Source organism: Monodon monoceros, unplaced genomic scaffold (genome assembly GCF_005190385.1).
Source record: "Monodon monoceros isolate NGI ecotype Baffin Bay Population unplaced genomic scaffold, NGI_Narwhal_1 Super_Scaffold_21, whole genome shotgun sequence".
In the NCBI taxonomy this organism is placed as follows: Eukaryota; Metazoa; Chordata; class Mammalia; order Artiodactyla; family Monodontidae; genus Monodon; species Monodon monoceros.
The window spans coordinates 10,459,106-10,478,481 of record NW_021703778.1 but is presented as its reverse complement, the minus strand read 5'-3'; the positions used below and the strand labels follow the sequence as shown (position 1 = coordinate 10,478,481).

Here is a 19,376-nt window from a genome sequence, read left to right as displayed (position 1 = left end):
CTGGGTTACCCAGGAAGAGTTGGACAGGTGCCAAGCAAAACAAGAAACTACTTTCTGGGACCCAGGTGAGATAAGGCTGATGCGGAGGCATGCAGAGAGAGTGAAGGCTGTGGCAGCTTATGCACAGACTGGGCAGCACCTGGGTAAAAATTGCCGCACTTATAAAAAAGCAAGGCCCAACTATATGCTGTCTACAAGAGATGTACTTTAAGTAGATAGGATAAAACTTAAATGCTTGAAAAGGATATACTAAGCCGAAGAAAATTGGAGTGGTACATTTTACCAAAATGATAAAGCTGTTAATTCATCAGGAAGGCATGACCATCTTAAATATATATGCATGTAATAACAACTTCAAAATAAATAAAGCAAAAAAATAGAAAGCTAAAAGGATAGTGAAATGAATTCACAATCAAATCAAAGATTTTTACACCCTGTCTTGATAAAATTATACAACCATACCAAAAAATCAGCTATACTGTAAAAGGTTTGAAAACACGTGACATTGCTATTTATATATGCTACACCCAACAATGGAAGAATACACATTCTTTCAAAGTACATATGCAGTGTTCCTCAAGATAGCCAAAAAAACTCAATACATTTTTTTAAATGTAGATCATCTGAAGTATATTCTATGACTTTAATTAAGTTAGTAATAAATAATATGTTAACTGTAAAGACCCCAAATAATTGGAAATTAAACAATATGTAAACAACCAGTTTGTAAAATAAGAAAATCACAATGGAAATGAGAAAATATTTCAAAGTGAATGATAATAAAAATACAAGATATCAAAATTACTGAGACACAGCCAAAGCAGTGCTTTAAGGACATTTATATAATTAAATGCTGATGTTAGAAAAAAATATGGCTTGTGCCTCAACTTTACAAATCTACAGAAAGAATAAATTAAGCCCAAAATAAGTAAGAGAAAGGGAATAATAAAAATAAGAATCTATTAAATAGAAAACAGACAAACAATAGAGAAATCTAACAAAAGCTAGAATTTTATTTTTAAAAGTACTAAATTTGACAAGCTCCTAGCAAGACCAATCAAGAACGAAAAGAAAAGAATGCACAAATTTAAGATTTTAGGAATAAAAAAGAATATATCACTAAAGATTCTGCAGATGTTAAAAGGATAACAAGAATACAATAAAACTTTCTGCCAACTAATTCTAAAACTTAGATGAAACAGAGAAATGCTTTGAAAAATATGACTTACCGAAATTGACAGAATACGAAATAGAAAATCTGAATAGGCATATTTATATTAAATATATTAAATTTGTAATAAAAAAACTCTCAGAAAGAAAATGATAGGCCAAAATGTCTTTACTAGCCATTTCTATCACGCATTTAAGGAGGAAAGAGTGTCAGTCTTAAGCAACTGTTTCAGATAATGAAGAGGGAATACTTCCCAACTCATATTATGAGGCTAGCATACCCTGATACCAAAACCTGACAAGGATATTATAAATACATAAAAAATAACCCTCATGAATGTATATTCAAAATTCCCTAACAAAATATTAGCAAATTGGATCTAGAAATAGGTAAAAGTGATAATACATTGTGGCCAAGTGATGTTTATCTCACAAATTCAGAATTAGGTTAATATGTTTTTAAAATATCAAATAATATAATTCACCACATTAACAGGGTAAAAGGAGAAAATTCATATCATCATCCCAAATGATGTAGAAAAAGCATCTGACAAAATTCAACACCTATGTATAATAAAAGCTCTCAGAAAAAAAAAAAAATAGAAGAGCTCTTTCTCAGTATGATAAAGGGCATCTATCTAAAACCATACTTAATAGTGAAATATACACTTTTTCCTTAAGATCAGGAACAAGGCATGGACATCCGTTCAAGCCAATACCATTCAACATCACACTGGAAGTCCTGGCTAGTTGTAACAAGGCAAGAGAAAGAAAGGAAAGGGTACAAAATGAAAAGGAGGTAGCAATATGGTTTTTATTCATAGACAACATACTTATTTACAATAGACAATCTGAAGCAATGTACAAAACTATAATGAATAAGTGAATTTGGCAAACTTGTAGGATACAAAGTCAATATACAAAAATCAATTGTTTTATAGATAGTAGGAAACAGTTGAAAAATGAAAAAATTTTAATTATATTTGCTGTAGCATCTAAAAGCACTAATTACCTAGAAATAAATGTGTCAAAAAGTGTGCAAGACATCTACACTGAAAAACTACAAACTATCACTAAAAGAAAATAAAGAAAATCTAATAAACGGAGGCATGTACCATGTTCGCGAATAAAATCGTGTCGATTTTCTTCCATTTGGTCTGTAGAACCATTGCAATTGTAATCAAAACTCCAACAGGCTTTTCTTGTAGAAACTAACAAGTTTATTCTAAAATTTATATGGATAAGCAAAGGACCTAGACTAGCCAAATCAATATGTAGGAAGAGCAAAACTGGAGGTCTTATACTATCAGATTTCAAGCTTACTCTAAAGCTACAGGACACAATACAGTGTTAATTGGACAAAGGATAGATAAATAGATCAATCAGACAAAGTAGCCAGAAATAGATCCACACATAGAAGGTCAATTGATTTTTTTACAAAGGCTTGGAGGTAATTCAACATGAAAAGTAAAGTCTTTTCAACAGATGGTGCTAAAGCAACTGGATAAATATGTCAGGAGAGGGTGGGGAAGGGGCAGGGGAGGACACACAAATCAGTGAACATGAAAGAAAAAGTGGATAATTTGGAATTCATGGAAGTAAAAACCTTTGCTCATCAAAAGGCATCTTTGGGAAGCCTTGGGTTACAGGGAGGGGTGGGTGGCGGGCTGTCCTGGAGGTTGCCATGGCTACTCAGGCATTGCCTTCCCTTACAATGTGTTATTATACTAGCTCGCACAAGTAGAAAGTAAAAGCGTAAAGGAAGGGTCACTAACACAAAACGATGCCAAGAAATTGTGGTGAAACACCTGAACACCTCAGCAGCTATGTTGTGAAGGTTGAGATAAGGTTAAAGGGAGCACAGGAATCTTCCATGTTGGCCTGGTGACTGCTCCAGTGAATAGCCACTGTTAAAACAGCCTGCGTTCCTGCCAGTGGAGGTGCCGGGAGGGGGGAGGTTGATCTTTTACTTTCCTTGACTTCCCTGTGTTTTGTAGGAGACCTTGGTCCTGCATCCCAGATCTGCCCTGTTCTTCCTGTTGTGTTTTTTTTTTCCTCGCTCTTCTCTTTCCAATAACTGGCAAGTGAGCAACAGTAGTTGGCATATATTTTTTGTCTTACTTTCCCACCAGTCTGAGTTAAACAAACAAAAAACCCTACTGGCCATTCTTACCTAACTGCTTTAGTGTGACACCACAAAAGAATTCTAGTTTCATCCCGCTCACACAGGATCAGTGTCTTTTGCTCCTCACACCTTAATATGTTTAGGCTGCAGGGGGAGAGTCAGGAGACTGGATGGCAGCTAGAGGTCTGGGTACACATTCTCTCCTCGTGCCTCTGAAGGGTTTTCCCTCTCCTGAGCCAAAGTGGATCTGTTACTGTGTAGCTTCTAAAATGAGATAATGTGAAAATTGTTTGAAAATCCAAAAGGCTTTCCCAATACATGGGCAATTTCTATATTTTATATTTGGTATAAAAATACATTTTATATTTCTAATTTAATCTATCTCTATTATTTTTTCAAAGAGCAAACATATCTCTTTTCCTTTTATTTTTTAGTTCCTATAAATAAAAGTAGAGGTGCTTAAGTTAAGGAAAAAAATCAGTTCATTCCAGTGCAGCAGTCCCCACCCTGGGGCTGGAGGGGTTAGCGATGGTGAGTCCGCGATGTAACGGGTTGAATTGTGGCTTCCAAAAAAGACAAAAGGTAAGCTCAAAACAGGGCAGAAGCATGCCTGAGACAAATTTTAAAAGCCATAAACAACAAGCATAACACACACAAGAGAAAGGGCCTTTCCTTTATTTTTTTCACAAGTTAAGTCAGAGGCTAAAAGCACTCTCATGCCAACGTGAAGCTGGCTACTGCACCAAGAGTGTTATAGTCATTCAGTCTCACAGAAGAATATACACTCAATGATTCCATTTCTGTGAAGTCCAAGAACAGCCCAGACTGACCCACAGTCATGAAATATTGTTGCAGATGAGAATCCACAGAACTTAGAACCTGTCTAGACACTGCGGACATGTGGGAGGCCTATCTGACAGCCCTTTGAGGCCTGTGCAGCTACGTGCCCTCACCCCTCCTCTCTGCAGACACGAGGCTGCAGTGAGAGCTGCTACTGCTAGTGAGCCAGCACCAAGCAGGAAAGGTTAAAAATATACGCAATAAACGGTGTTCCTCAGTTATCCAGATAAATAAGCACGTATGCGAGAAAATAAATGCAGACTAAAGGCCTGTTTAAGGTCTTGCATAAATTAAGGAATTCTGATGTGACATCACTCCTGGAGAGAGAAAACATCTCTACAAGAAGCAGCAGGAAACAGGCCCAAGGTCTGCGCCTCTCCTTTTCAGCACCTCTTCTAGCCTCAGTACCAAAGCCTTTCCAACCTAGGCACCAGCTCTCTCTGGCATCCTGGAGGCTGCCTCACTGAACTCTTCCAATCTGAGCAGTAGACCATGTCCTGAAGAGTTTCTTTCCTTCTACTTTCCGTCAAAACTTCCCTATCCTGCACCTATGCTTTCTAGAACTTATTCTATCCTAAGTGGCTTTCAGTTAGTTGTCATCACTCTAATCCTTTCAGATAAATTTCATTAGGGATTTTTTGAAGATATAAAAAGTGATTCTAATGGTAGATATTTTAGGCACTGTGACAACCAGTAAGAAAAATGTGTTTAAATTATCTTTTTATTAGTGCCTTTAAAATTAAACTATTTATGACACATCCTAGTTATACTTGCCTTATGAGAACTTAGTGGCATATCTTATTCAGTGACTCTTATCAAAGGTTATTCCAAGAGCTCCTCCTTTTCTTTGTGACTTGTTATCATGCTTCTGAGTTTATCTTAATGCATTTAGTTTGTTAAACTTAAGAAGGTAGCTGAATTTGTAGCTGATGATTCCTAAATGAAAACCACTTTCATTCATTCATTCAATTAGCATAAATGGAACATAATGCCCAGTGGAGGAGATATAGTGTACAAATGGTATTGCAGTACAACTTAATATGTTCTGTAATAAAGGAAAAAGGCTCTTTGAGCACAGAGAAGGGTACTACTACCTATGGAATACAGAAGAGGCTACAGAAAGAAGTAAATATTTGCTCTCTGGAGTAACAGTTAGGGAGGTTGCTGGGAAAGGAATATTCTAAGATTAATGGCACAAATACAGGCATGGAGTTGTGAAAGTCTGTGCTTGTTTAGGTCTGCAAAATCTATGTGGCTAGAATATGGATAGATGTAGATGGCATTGGAAGAGAGGACAAATAAAGGATGGTGGGGACACAGAAGAAGGGATTTTGTATGCCATTGTAAGCAATGTAATCTTTATTTAATGAAAAACAGGAAACCAAGAGTGGTTTCTAGGCAGGGGTAAGATATTGCCAGATGTATATTTTGGATGGAAAACCTGTAGCAGAATATGGAGTATAACTTCTGTTCACCAAGATAAAGATGTTCTCAAGGTAGCAAGTAGTATTCCTCGAAACACCTTTATTTCCGTGGCCTTGAGCCTGTGGTATATGGCTCAAAAGACAGCTTTTCCAGGTGATACCCACTTTCCACGTGATCCAGGACACGGCCATGTAGATTTCCTCTAGTCTGAGGAAGGCAAAGGAGTAGAGGAAGTCGAGGAATTGTGAAGTTAGGGTGCGTGGAACTGCAGAGGACAGTGAATGGCAGGAGTGGATGGAAGAAGGTTCTGTGCATGGGAAAGACCTTAGAGTTCAGTTCTTGTAGAGTCAAGGGTGGAGCAGGGGGCAGAATACGGCAAGAATTTCAAAGAGAGAAGGCCTGTGTCTACATGTAGAAGCATAATTACCCAAAGAACACTGACTGCAAACTACTTAGGTTGTGAGGCAGTTAGTAACTTGACTTTTACCAATAAGGAAATGCAAACTTTGGATACCAGACAGCTTTTCATTAAAAAGAAGAGGGAATAGAAAGCCCAGAGATAAACCCACACACATATGGTCACCTTATTTTTGATAAAGGAGGCAAGAATATACAACGGAGCAAAGACAGCCTCTTCAATAAGTGGTGCTGGCAAAACTGGACAGCTGCATGTAAAAGAATGAAGCTAGAACACTCCCTAACACCATACACAAAAATAAACTCAAAATGGATTAAAGACCTAAATGTAAGACCAGACACTATAAAACTCTTAGAGGAAAACAGGCACAACACTCTATGACATAAATCACAGCAAGATCCTTTTTGGCCCATATCCTAGAGAAATGGAAATAAAAACAAAAATAAACAAATGGGACCTAATGAAACTTAAAAGCTTTTGCACAGCCAAGGAAACCATCAACAAGACAAAAAGACAACCCTCAGAATGGGAGAAAATATTTGCAAATGAAGCAACTGACAAAGGATTAATCTCCAAAATTTACAAGCAGTTCATGCAGTTCAATAACAAAAAAAAACAACCCAATCCAAAAATGGGCAGAAGACCTAAACAGAGATTTCTCCAAAGAAGATATACAGACTGCCAACAAACACATGAAAGAATGCTCAAGATCACTAATCATTAGAGAAATGCAAATCAAAACTACAATGAGGTATCACCTCACACCGGTCAGAATGGCCATCATCAAAAAATCTACAAACAATAAATTCCTGAGAGGGTGTGGAGAAAAGGGAACCCTCTTGCACTGTTGGTGGGAATGTAAATTGATACCACCACTATGGAGAACAGTATGGAGGTTCCTTAAAAAACTACAAATAGAACTACCATATGACCCAGCAATCCCACTACTGGGCATACACCCTTGAGAAAACCATAATTCAAAAAGAGTCATGTACCACAATGTTCATCGCAGCAGTATTTACAACAGCCAGGACATGAAAGCAACCTAAGTGTCCATCGACAGATGAATGGATAAAGAAGATGTGGCACAAATATACAATGGAATATTACTCAGCCATAAAAGGAAATGAAATTGAGTTATTTGTAGTGAGGTGGATGAACCTAGAGACTGTCCTACAGAGTGAAGTAAGTCAGAAAGAGAAAAACAGATACTGTATGCTAACACATATATGTGGAATCTTAAAAAAAAAAATGGTTCTGAAGAACCTGGGGCAGGACAGGAATAAAGACGCAGACGTAGAGAGTGGACTTGAGGGCACGGGGAGGGGGAAGGGTAAGCTGGGACAAAGTGAGAGAGTCGCATGGACTTACATATACTACCAAATGTAAAATAGCTAGTGGGAAGCAGCCACATAGCTCGGGGAGACCAGCTCGGTGCTTTGTGACCACCTAGAGGGGTGGGATAGGGAGGGTGGGAGGGAGATGCGACAGGGAGGAGATATGGGGATATTGTATATGTATAGCTGATTCACTTTGTTATAAAGCAGAAACTAACACAACAATGTAAAGCAATTATACTCCAATAAAGATGTTAAAAAAAAAAGGGGGGAACATTCTTTGAAAATGTTGACAATTTAGAGTAATTCCACCTTTGACATGTTTAAACTATGTCATCTTGGCCAAGTCACTGGACTTTCTAAGTATCTCCATTCAGGAAAATAGATAATCAAGTATGCAATAAACAGTGACAATTACATGTACAGATTCATTTTTTATTATCGATGATGGTTATATGTTAAACAGAGCACTGCAGAACAGGAAAGTGAATAGGAGGAGGGTTAAAAATATATTGAGAAATCCATTGGTTAATGCTTACTGACAAATTCTTGAAGAGCTTTTATGGTAACCTACAGTTAAACTTAGATTTTTATTTTCAGCCCTTTATTTGGAACTGAGTAATATGAACGTCTCCTCTCCCGGAGGAGTGAGGCAGTGGGTGACTCAGACTGAATCGGGCTGGTAAAGCAGTTCCCTTATCATAGCAGTTTGATGTTTATGTTGATTTGCCATCGAGAGAGAATTTATAAAGATCAGGTGTAATCACCTAATGCTCATTTTAAACAGAAAGAAAAAGGATTTTGCATCAATCCTGAAGGAATAAGCGTAGGAGAAATAATTATACCACTCTAGTTGAAATAGTGCTTTCACATACATTTTTCCCATCCTGGGAGGGAGAGAAGGGGTTATTAACTCAGCGTTCCAGATGAGGAAGGAGATGATCAGAATGAGCTGCTCAAGGTCATGCAGTTGGTAATAAGTAGCAGAGCAGTCCCTTTATGGCTACAAATGCTAAAATCTTTCCCCTGTATTCCTCTGCCTCTCAAGAAATCCATGCTTCTTTCTGCCCAGGGCATTGAGAATTAGTACTGGCACTGGTGACTTCCCCACAGAGGGAGATGTGACTGACCAATTCCAAGCGTGGCTTGTGACTGTAGCTTGAACAATTACTTTTTTAGACTTTAAGTGTGGTTTATAGAACCTATTGTTTTATATGTTCTGCACACTTTCTTCAACAAATTGGAAAGAATCTTCAGACTCTGAACAGAGAGAGTTTTTTCCAGTGAATGGTGGATGCAAGAGTCTCAAGGGAAAGGATGACCAACAAAGCTCAGGTAGACAGGTGGGCCTTGGCCAAGGGCTAGGGGCCGCCTTAGGACCAGGAAATAGCACACCGAACAAGCATTTTGTGTATTTTCTTCTTGGCTTTAAAAAAGCTTTTGTTTTTAATCATCTTATTATATATTGTGTCTTTTCACCATTTTTTTGCCTTTCTTCTCAAAATACTGTACTTCAACTCTTTTTCTGTGCACTCTGTTGCATTTTGTTTCTTTATTGAGGCCTGGGGTTCTTAAGATCCTCTGGTTTCTCTGAGGTCATTTTTCTGTATCTTGCCAGCTCCATATAATGCCAATTCATAGATATCACATATGGCACCTCTCCATTTTGCTCTCAGATCCCCAGTACTTAGAAACAAACCTCCAGACCCCATTAAGAGCCAGACATTTATAGTGATTACAATGAATGAGTTAGGAATCTTTTCATGCATTTTTTAATTCCTTTATTACAAAAGTAATGTATTCTCATTATTTAAAAAAAAGTCAACTAGTACCAAAAGATACAAGTAAAAATCCCCCCTGCCTTCCCGACCTCCTCAGCCGCCAAACTGGCTGCCCAAAGGTAAATAGTCTTAATAGGCCACTGAGTGTGCAGCCAGACGTTCCTTTTTTATGTATATACAAACAGAATCATATTTTAATACTGTTTACGCAGCTTTTTTTCATTTACAGTTTCTCTTAAATATGTTTTTACAGCAACAGAATCAGATCCATTTATTATTTTAAAGTTCACTGTTGTGCCTTTTGTAGGGACGTAACATGAATTACAGACTTAAACCGTTCACTCTGGGTGGAGAATGTTTTCGTTGTTTTTCTGTTGCACACAATGCTTTAGTGAATATTCCTGGACATACATCTTTGCATATTTTGTATGCATGTATATGTAGAGCATTTTTCTAGAAATAGAATTCTTACTGCATTTTATTAGGTATTGGACACTTTCCTCACCCTTCCCGGTCTTGGTCTGAGCTGTGGTTATCCCAGGTCCGTGTGTGGCTTGCTGCTGGGCTGTAAATGGTTATCAGCAGCTCTTAACTCTTGCTAAGTTAAAACCACCTGCAGAGCATTTTAAAAAAGCAAATTATTCAGGCTGTGCCCTGGAACTACTGAATCAAAGTTTTCAGAAGGGAAACCTGGGCTTTCATATGTTTAAACACCACCATAGGTGATTCTCATGTTGAAGACTGCTGATTTGGTTTCTGGTTTCCATTTTTTCCCATGATTATGGCTGTACTTTCTCTCTGACTCAGTGGTTCAAACTTTGGGATGTCACTCTTTCCTTTCACAATTTCTCTTCATGAATTATCCCTGTTTAGTTTTTTAGCATTCATTTCCCCATTTGTTAACTACATTCTTTTATCTTTAGTTATAACTTTCATTTCTTTTTATTAGATTATTTTTACCCTATAAACAACATTATTCAATTTAAGCCTTCCTTGTTTATTACCATGAATAAGCTGGTCAAAGTCCTAGGGCACCAGGCATTCAACAACATTCAGCCTCCATCAAAGATCACTGTCCTTACCTGATTACTCTATCTTTCCTACGTAAAGGCAGACAGTAACACATAGTGATAACTTGGGCTCCAGACTCAGGCTCAGTTTAAACCCCAGCTCTGCCACTTATTGGCTGTGTGACCTTGTACAAATTCCTTAACTTTTCTGTGCCTCAGGTTTCCCACAGATAAAGTGGGGATACTAATGCCTGCCTGAAAGGATTGTTGTAAGGAACAAGTAATTTGTTCGGTGTAAGACACTTTAAGGTAACTGGAGTATCGCAGGCACTCATTAGATGCTGTTATTATTATTATTGTCCAGCTCCCTCCTAAAAGATAACAGACAGACCTCTGAGTGGCTTCCCTCTGGGGTGCAGGTTTCCTCTTCCTTTGACTTCTTCATCTGGTTATACATTGCCATCTGCTTTCCATCTTCCAGAATTTTGTTGATAGCTATCATCTGTTGTCATTTTTACTCATACTCTCTTTGGCCTTCAGAGTTTTACAGTCATTAACTAGAGTTTCCAGAAGTAACAGACATAAACATGTTCAATCTGTTAGGTTGAACATGAAAGTCTTCATTCTTTGTTAGTCACAATTTAAACATAGATATAAATACTTGAAAAGGTCCAAATTATTTCTCCCAGTGCACTGTGACCATATCATGTTTTTCTTATTGTTTAAAAATATTATAACCAAAAAAGTCTTTTCTCAGTAGCATCTAGTCATGAGCCATGTGCAATATCTCAGAATTATGAACTTGATGATGAGTTAGACTCCACTGGAGAAGGCAGCCTCGGTAGATTTCTTTTCATCTTTTAAAAATGTCTTCTTTAAAATTATTTTTCACATTATTCTTTCTCTAAATGCATGCCCTGGGTATTTAATGGCTTTTTGTTCTATACTCTTCTTATATCATTTGCTTTGAACACAGGTAGATAATAGCATTTTTGATGATTTCAAAGTAGGGTCTCCTTTGGTGTTAGATAGCTTCTAAGGGGCCCCAGCGATCCCTGCCTCCTGGTATTCACAGCCTGTTCAATCCCCTCCCTTTGACCACCGTGTTTCTAATTAATAAAACACATCAACATTGAGAGCATGTCACTTCCGCAATGAGGTTACAGAAGATTATGACTTCCATCTTGCTAGCAGACTCTCTTTCGGGCTTTGATAAAGAAAGTTGCTGTGTTGAGAGGTCCCCATGGCAAGGAACTGAGAGTGGCCTTCAACCAACAACTCACAAAGACTCAGGGCCTCAGTTTCCTCATCCTTCAAGGAACCAAATGCTGTCAACAACCACATGAGCTTGGAAGTGTATCCTTTCCCAGCTGAGCCTTCAAATGAGACCCCAGCCCTGAGCAGTACTTTTGTTGCAATCTCGGGAGAGACCCTGAGACTGGCAAAGCCTAGATTGCTGACCCACAGATAACATGAGATAATAGATGCGATTTTGTTGTTGTTGTTGTTGTTTTTTGCGGTACATGGGCCTCTCACTGCTGTGGCCCCTCCCATTGCAGAGCACAGGCTCCGGACGCGCAGGCTCAGCGGCCATGGCTCACGGGCCCAGCCGCTCCGCAGCCCCCGGACCGGGGCACGAACCCGTGTCCCCTGCATCGGCAGGCGGACTCTCAACCATTGCGCCACCAGGGAAGCCCCAGTAATAAGTTTTAGACCATGGTTGTGGAAAGTCTTAATCACAACCATAGACCCCTTCATGTGTATAGTAATTTGTATTAAGTATTTTTCTATTTTTTGTAGTTTGAATCCAACTTTAGATATTTAGTTAAACATTTACAGGACATGCATTTTCACCCTAAATAAATTTCCTGTGGATGGAACCATATGTCTTGCCAAATATAGAAAAATAATTTAGAATACATTCAAGGACTTTGAATCTACTTATTTTTAAAGCAAATCACATATAAAAGTGCTTTAATATACTTAGTCCTGCCTAAATCATTCATTTCCAGCCTCCTAGTTCAAAAGATAGCAAACCTGGGTAGATTAAGTACTAGGTTTTAACACTAGATATTTCCAAGTGTTACTTTTGTGGACTATCCTCCATCAAGATGAGATATAAGCTTCATTCTCCCTTGTTCAATAAGGAGTGTTGGGAGCACAGTAAACTTGAGAGGGATGAGTGGGCCTGGAAAATATTTGACTAGCAGGACTTTTCCTTGTATGGAGCAGAAGGAAATTGTAGATGCGGTAGAGAAAGTCCTTAAAGCCCCAGGAGTCCCTCAAATCCTTATCAAAGGGCAGCTTCATCAACAAATGTCTCACCACCGGCATCTGTCCCCATGCTTCCGTTACCCAGGAATCTTTTTTTATAAATAAAACTGTTCACACACACCAACAGAAACCCCAACGCATGTAACACCTTCTTCACCTATAAAAGTGGTTTAATTCACAGCCAGTTTCACTGAACTGAAGCAAATAACACTTGACGAGCCAATTAGGAAAGCAGAACTGCTGTGTCCAACACTATTAGGAAACTTGCTCAGATCCTTAAAATATCAGGCCTAAAACAGGAGCTTCACATCTTTCATTGTCAGAGCTTTGGGTAAAGTACCAGAATGTGCTGACTGCTGACGGATCCACCTTCTCAGCATTATTCTTCCAGAAGCACCAGGGCTTGTACCTTCTGAGCAAACATAGCAGAGGTCAATTTTCTACCTCTGGTGTTGTGTCTATATTTGCAGAGGAAAATTATTTTAAAATTTTTTTCTAGTTTGTACATATTTGAAAAGACTAATAGCCTATTCTCTTTTCTTCCTCATTCATTGTGTTCAGTATCCAAAAGGTATAAGCAATGAAGCTGACCTCAAAACTAGCTTAAAAAGTCACATTTGATGAAATGGGTGGATAATCTGTGCACATTTGTTTGGAATGAGGGGAATGCTCGGAAGGGTATTTCCAAAACAGCAATACTTTTAAAAATCACAGTGCCTAGAGCATCCCACCACTAAGATCAGCTGATTGAATTTTGTAAGCAACTGAAGATACTTCCAGTGTTGTAGAGCCAAGTTGTTAAAATGCCCATAGGGGTACATCCACCTTAGACCTTCACACTGAAGGCTTCCTCTCAACGAGATTGGGGGAAACAAACCTCTAGGCAGAGTATAGTGAGTTCCCAAGAGGCAATATTAAAGGTAAAAGAAAACCGGTGGTTTTGCTGTGACACGTTTTCTCTTGGTGGCCCCGAATGTCTCTTTTTCTCTCACCCCACCCTCCTAACCCTAACAGTTTATACACTGTGCTTATTCGCCCAGCAGTTGTGCATGTTCTTTGGTCCTTAGATGGTTCACTTATATCCTGCTTCTCACACATTAAATATCTTTATATCTATCATTAGCCTCTAGTATTGGAAAGAAAACGGGAAAAGTTTTCCCTTGAAATATGTACTTTGAAAATACACCTTAGGCAATTCTTCCAGTAAAGGAATTTTTTTTTTATGGGTTTCCTATTTTGATAATGGCAATGGTTTCCTATTTTGATAATAGGCAAATCAGTGAACCCCATTAAAATTAAGTCTCTGTCTTTAAAATGGGGATAATAAAGCATATCTTGGACCTTAAATATAAGTAACGTGTCTAGCACAATGATCACTGGGTGGGCATGAGCAACTATTGTCATTTGTACAGAAAAATGACAGCTATTAGTATTAGTAGCATCATTCATAAATCTTCTGCTCAGTGGCTTAGTTTTTCTTCATTTCTTCTCCTACCAAGGTCTGTTATGAAATTTGTTATTAACTTGGGATTTGGCAGGAGGTATTTATTTTACAATAATTTGTTATGCATTTATATACATGATATTTAACAAGAAAAGGTTAAATATAGGGATGTGAAAAACACTGAAACATCTTAGCCTTGTTTTTGTTTTTTTCTCATTACAGATTATATTAACTAATACAAAGCTAGATCTGAATGGGATGTCTTAACAGGAAACTTACACTCAATATATCCAAAAATGAACTTACTGTCTTTTCTCCTTCTTCACTTCCTCTCTCCTCTCTCCCTCCCTTCTTTTTTAATCTCATTCCTTCTACATTGGGTTACCTCCTATTACAACATACAGCACTAGAGAATAGGCATGCAATCATGAATAAGGCAGTTACAATCCCTGCCCTCATGTCTTACATGCTAGTAAGACACATTCAACAAAAGAATTACAGAAATAATTATATCAAAATAGATTTGATGAGTGTGATGAAAGAAAGCTCAGAATTCAATACAAGTAAATACCGTGCAAGCGAGATGGAAACCTGACTTGGTCTGGGGGTGCTGGGGAGCACCGTGGATGCCAACCCTGACCTGAGACGTGAAGGACAAGGTGGGAATGGGGAGAGTTTTAAGCAGAGGTAACATAATTTTTTCAACTTATGCATCTTTTTCTTTTCAAACACAATCATCCTCCCAGTCATCCAGGCTTAAAATCTTTACATTATCTTTGACACTTTATTCTCTTTTGCCTCAACAAATAATGAGTTGCTCAATTTTCTTGATTTAGCACCATCTTTTCCTCTATTGCCATGCGTGACCAAATTCCTATTCTCACTGTATTTCTTACATTTTTCTTTACCTTTTTCCTATAGCTTTATTTTTTCTTTCATTCAACAAATATTTCTGAACATTTCCTGTGTGCCAGGACTCTGCTGGTGCCAATGTTACAGAAGTGAACATGATAAACATGGCTGTCACAGCGCCTACAATCCAACATGGTGCCATGGGTCCAATGCTGCCATAAAGCAGGGACAGTGTCCTAAACCACAGGCAAAACTTTGTCCTCCTAGAGGAAGGGATATTCAGGCTGAGGCCTGCAGGTGAACAGGAGTAAGCCAGGTACAGGTGAGACTGTGGGGCTGTGTAAGGAACGTCCAGTGAGAAGGGACAGCATATGCAAGGATTCGAGGGCTTGGGTGGAGGAAAAGCAATGATGTAATAAAGGCAAGCTGCTGACAACCAGCTCGAATAATTTTGACTTTTTCATGGGAGCCAGTGAAAGGTTCTAGGCAGGAGAGTGAGGTGTCAGAAACATCACCCTAGCTGCCGTTTGGGAGCTGGAGGAAAGAGGAATGGTGGAATAAGATATAAGGAGAGGGAAAAGGCTGGTGGGAAAGATGATGGATTGGGATTGCTTTTCTTTTTTCCAACTGGTCTTTTCACCTTCACTCTCTTCTCCTTCCATGGGCAACCAGTCTTCTTGCATGCTGCTACCAGAGTAACTTTCTGGAACACACTTCCGATCTCAACTCAAAGTTTAACGGCATGTCGGCTCTTGGAATAAAATCTGAATTCCTCACCCTGTTATTCACAGTTTACAGTGAACTGGCCGAATCTCTGCTTTGAAGCTTGATATTCTACACTCCCCTGGATGTCTTCCCGCTGTGTCTGTCCGTCTGTATACTCCACACTCTGAAGCATCCCCACAACCATGGCTCTGTCTCAGGCCCCTGTCCTCTTTCCTCTTTGCTTCCATACCTAAACCCACTCCTCCTTCATGCACTCTCAGATGCCCAGCCTCCCGGGATAGCTTTGCTTGTTTCCACTGAGAGGAATTTCCCTTTTCTCTGGATCCTCAGTATGATGCAGTCCATGGTATTATGGAATTTGTCATCTCCCCATGTGGTGGGACTCTTTGGAGAGGCAAGCCAGTGCAGCTCTTATGAGCATCAACTCTGGAACCAAACCACCTGGATTCAGATCCCGGCTCTGACGCTTCCTAGCTGTGTGGCCCTGAGCATATCACTTAAATTCTCTGTGCCTCATTTCTCTTCTATAAAATAAAAGTCCCTACTTCGTAAGGTATTGTGAGGATTAAATGTGCAAATAATGCAAAAATGTATAATTTAGTATCTAGCAATAATGCTGGATAAATATGTGGTAAGATCATGCCAGCATTTTTATCATTTACATGTAACATCCACTCTTCTAAATGATAACTTGAGGACCTAATCTGCATCGGATTTACTTTTATGGCTTCTAAATCCCTTACTGCCTCATGCAGAGTAAATAACTAGTGAACGTGTAAGTTAGAGTCACAAAGACCAGTGAACCCTAATGGGACTTTTCAAATAGTTTATTTTGAAGTTAATATTGTATTTATTAAATTAACTAAAATAGATCATTGAGCAAATATTTTACATATAAATGTAAAGCACACAGGATTTTACATTTGATTCAGGGAGAGACCCCTACAGATAACTATAATATAAGGTAGAAAAAATATACAGTCCAAAAGTGATTATAGGAATTCAAAAGGAGTGGCTAGAAGCATTAGTAAAGAATTCATTGAATTCATGAGATGCAGTTATACTGCATTGCAGGGGTAACTTTTAGAATAAAGCATTCATAAATCAACTCTCATAATATTAGCCAATACTTACTGAATACTCACTGTAGCAGACACTATGTGTATCACACTGAAACTTCAAAACAGTCCCATCTGCAAGTATTATTGCTGTGTTCATTTTACAAATGGGAAGACTGAGGCATAGCAAAGCAGTGTCTGTCAAATTCATACAACTAATAAAGAATAGAGCCAGGACTGGACCCAGGGAGACTGGATGCAGAGCCTGTATTCTCCACCACCACACTGCAAAATTGAGAGCTCTACTTCACTGTTTGCTGAACTGTTTCTAATATGTTTTATTAAGTTCACTGGAATTTCATTTTCTATTACTTTTTAAACTTATATCTCAGCTATTCTTTCATTTATTTCTGACCGACTCAATCTTTCACTTACAGTAACAAGTCCTCAGATTCTTTATCTGTGAAATAAAATTTTGAACCTATATCAATAGTTCCCAAACAGTTCAAGAGCAATTCTTTCGTTCAAAATAAAACAATCATGCAGACGTCTATAGTATAGTTGTTCACTTTTGCTTATTCATTCTCTTAGTTGTTGCTTGTTGTGAAATAGAAAAGTTTGCAATAAGTCTCAGGCTTTTGCAGCCCCCAGGAATCCACTGTGCTGGAATAATCTCTAAAGCCATTTCTAGTGGAAATATTTGAGATTTTATATATTCTAGACTTTAGGTTCCTATCTCTCTAGTTTCTAATCTATCATTTCTCTCTGCCATGAGAAGGAGCACTTATGCTTCCTTAATCCCTTAATCTTATATCAAGTTTTCTCTGTTTTTCTTTCCCATAAGTTTTCCCTTCTTCCTTGAGCTCCAATTCCTTAGTAAACAGTACAGCTTACTTTGCAGAACTCATAATTACCACTGGACCCTTGTGCATAGGAACTATGTCTAAAACATATGAGCTAAAACTTAGAATACAAAGTTACAGAATTTTAACTTGTTTTGTGAAAATAGAAAATAAAAGAAAGGTTTTATATCAAGTTTTGGATGCAGTTTCCTGGCAGATTAAATTCTGAAATCAAATCTTTATCTCTATCTTCGGCATAGACTTAGTGAATTAGAAAATTAAGGACAAGTACTATATACACACAAAGGAACATTATCTCCTGTCCACATCTATTTTTACCTTCTTCTCATTTCTTGACACTTTTGTCCAGTCTTTTCCCCAGCCCTTGAGAATTTAATCATAATGGTCTTGTCAATGCTTAATTTAATACTTTGATATAGTAGAAATATTAGAGAGATGCCAGCATAGAGTTACAGGTAATGTCATGCTTGGTACTGCTGGAGAGTGGGGCTCCATTTGTCAGATATCCGCAAGAAAACGTCAGCACCCACCCCATCTCCCCCCGCTATGCTTTCTGTTTCCCAGTATTCACGTCTTCGGGAGGAAAAACCAAAATAACACTGGAGATTTTAGGAGTGGGCATACTCTTCTGTTACAATGACCTTATGCTCAGCAGAATCAGCTCAGGCCAGCTGCTCCAGCAGAAGAGTGCAAGGCCACATTTTTCAACGGCATTAATCCTTTAGCGGGTCCAAACCGTTTCCTATTCAGTGAGGGCTTTGCTCAAAGCCACGCAGTAGCAGATGAGAGGTTGTGCATACCGTGCTTTCACAGGACTTTTGACCATCCCCCAGAGTTGGCCACTTGTTCCTTTGTGTCCCATGGAGCCTGCACAGATGTTTATCACAGCACCTATACTGCTTTGATGCAGTTTCTTCTTTCTTTATTTATTTATATACATTTAAATTTTTTATCTGTTTATTTTATTTTTGGCTGCGTTGGGTCTTCGCTGCTGCGTGCGGGCTTCCTCTAGTTGCAGTGAGTGGGGGCTGCTCTTCGTTGCAGTGCGCGGGCTTCTTATTGCGGTGGCTTCTCTTGTGGAGCCACGAGTTCTAGGTTCGCGGGCTTCAGTAGTTGTAGCACACGGGCTTCAGTAGTTGTGGCTCGCGGGCTCTAGAGTGCAGGCTCAGTTGCTGTGGTGCACAGGCTTAGTCGCTCTGTGGCACGTGGGATCTTCCCGGACCAGGGCTTGAACCCGTGTCCCCTACATTGGCAGGCGGATTCTTAACCACTGCGCCACCAGGGAAGCCTCCAATTTCTTCTTTATATGGCTCTCTTCCCTTTCATATTGGCCTTTGTACCCATAGCATCTAGTATATTGCCTGGCTCATGATAAATGCTTAATTAATATTTGTTGAGTGAAAACTCTGGAGTGAGAAGCGAGGAGTTAGTGAAGTGATGGAGCCAAGTACTAAGTGAGGTAATAAACATGGAGTGATAGGTGATGGGGGGATGGGGTGCATTACAGGATAATCCTCTTAGGATATTTCAGACAGGGGAAAGGTATGGCCGGAAGTGTGGAGCAGGGATAGGCACGGCTCCAGCTGAGAAAGGCAGTGGAAGCTCGCCTGGCTGGCCCACCTGGGGAAGTAAAGGAGAGTGAAGCTTGGACATACCAAAAATTTAGAGGCAATTGCTAGAAACTCCTGAAAGCTAGAATTAAAGACTTTAGATCTGACATGAAAGCAATAAGGAGACTTTATAGTTCTTTGTTTTGGACAAAGAATGATCAAAATAATATTTTAGAGTTTTATTCAAATAAATATGTTCTCATGTCAAAATTCATAGTATTAAACATCAGACTGTGAAATACTGATTTTAATCTGTGGGTCATCAGCTGATCCTGAAGGTCTCTTTCTTTCTCTTCTCATCCTACAGGTTGTTATTTTGTACTTTGAGCCAAGCACATTTCGCTGTATTCTCCTAAGATGGGTCCGTCTTCTCGGTTTTGCTACTGTTTATGGAACTGTCACTCTCAAGCTTCACAGGTATATTATGTTTTATTAGTTTTCAT

General features: G+C 38.8%; 1 protein-coding gene across 1 annotated transcript in view; it reads left to right on the top strand.

Moving 5' to 3' along the window:
• The window catches only part of GPR158 (G protein-coupled receptor 158), a 319,600-nt gene that overhangs the window by 258,592 nt on the left and 41,632 nt on the right, over positions 1 to 19,376 (top strand). Inside the window, exon 6 of the mRNA XM_029239163.1 lies at positions 19,241 to 19,350. Coding sequence (XP_029094996.1) covers positions 19,241 to 19,350 — 110 coding nt within the window. The remainder of the gene's footprint in view (positions 1 to 19,240; positions 19,351 to 19,376) is intronic.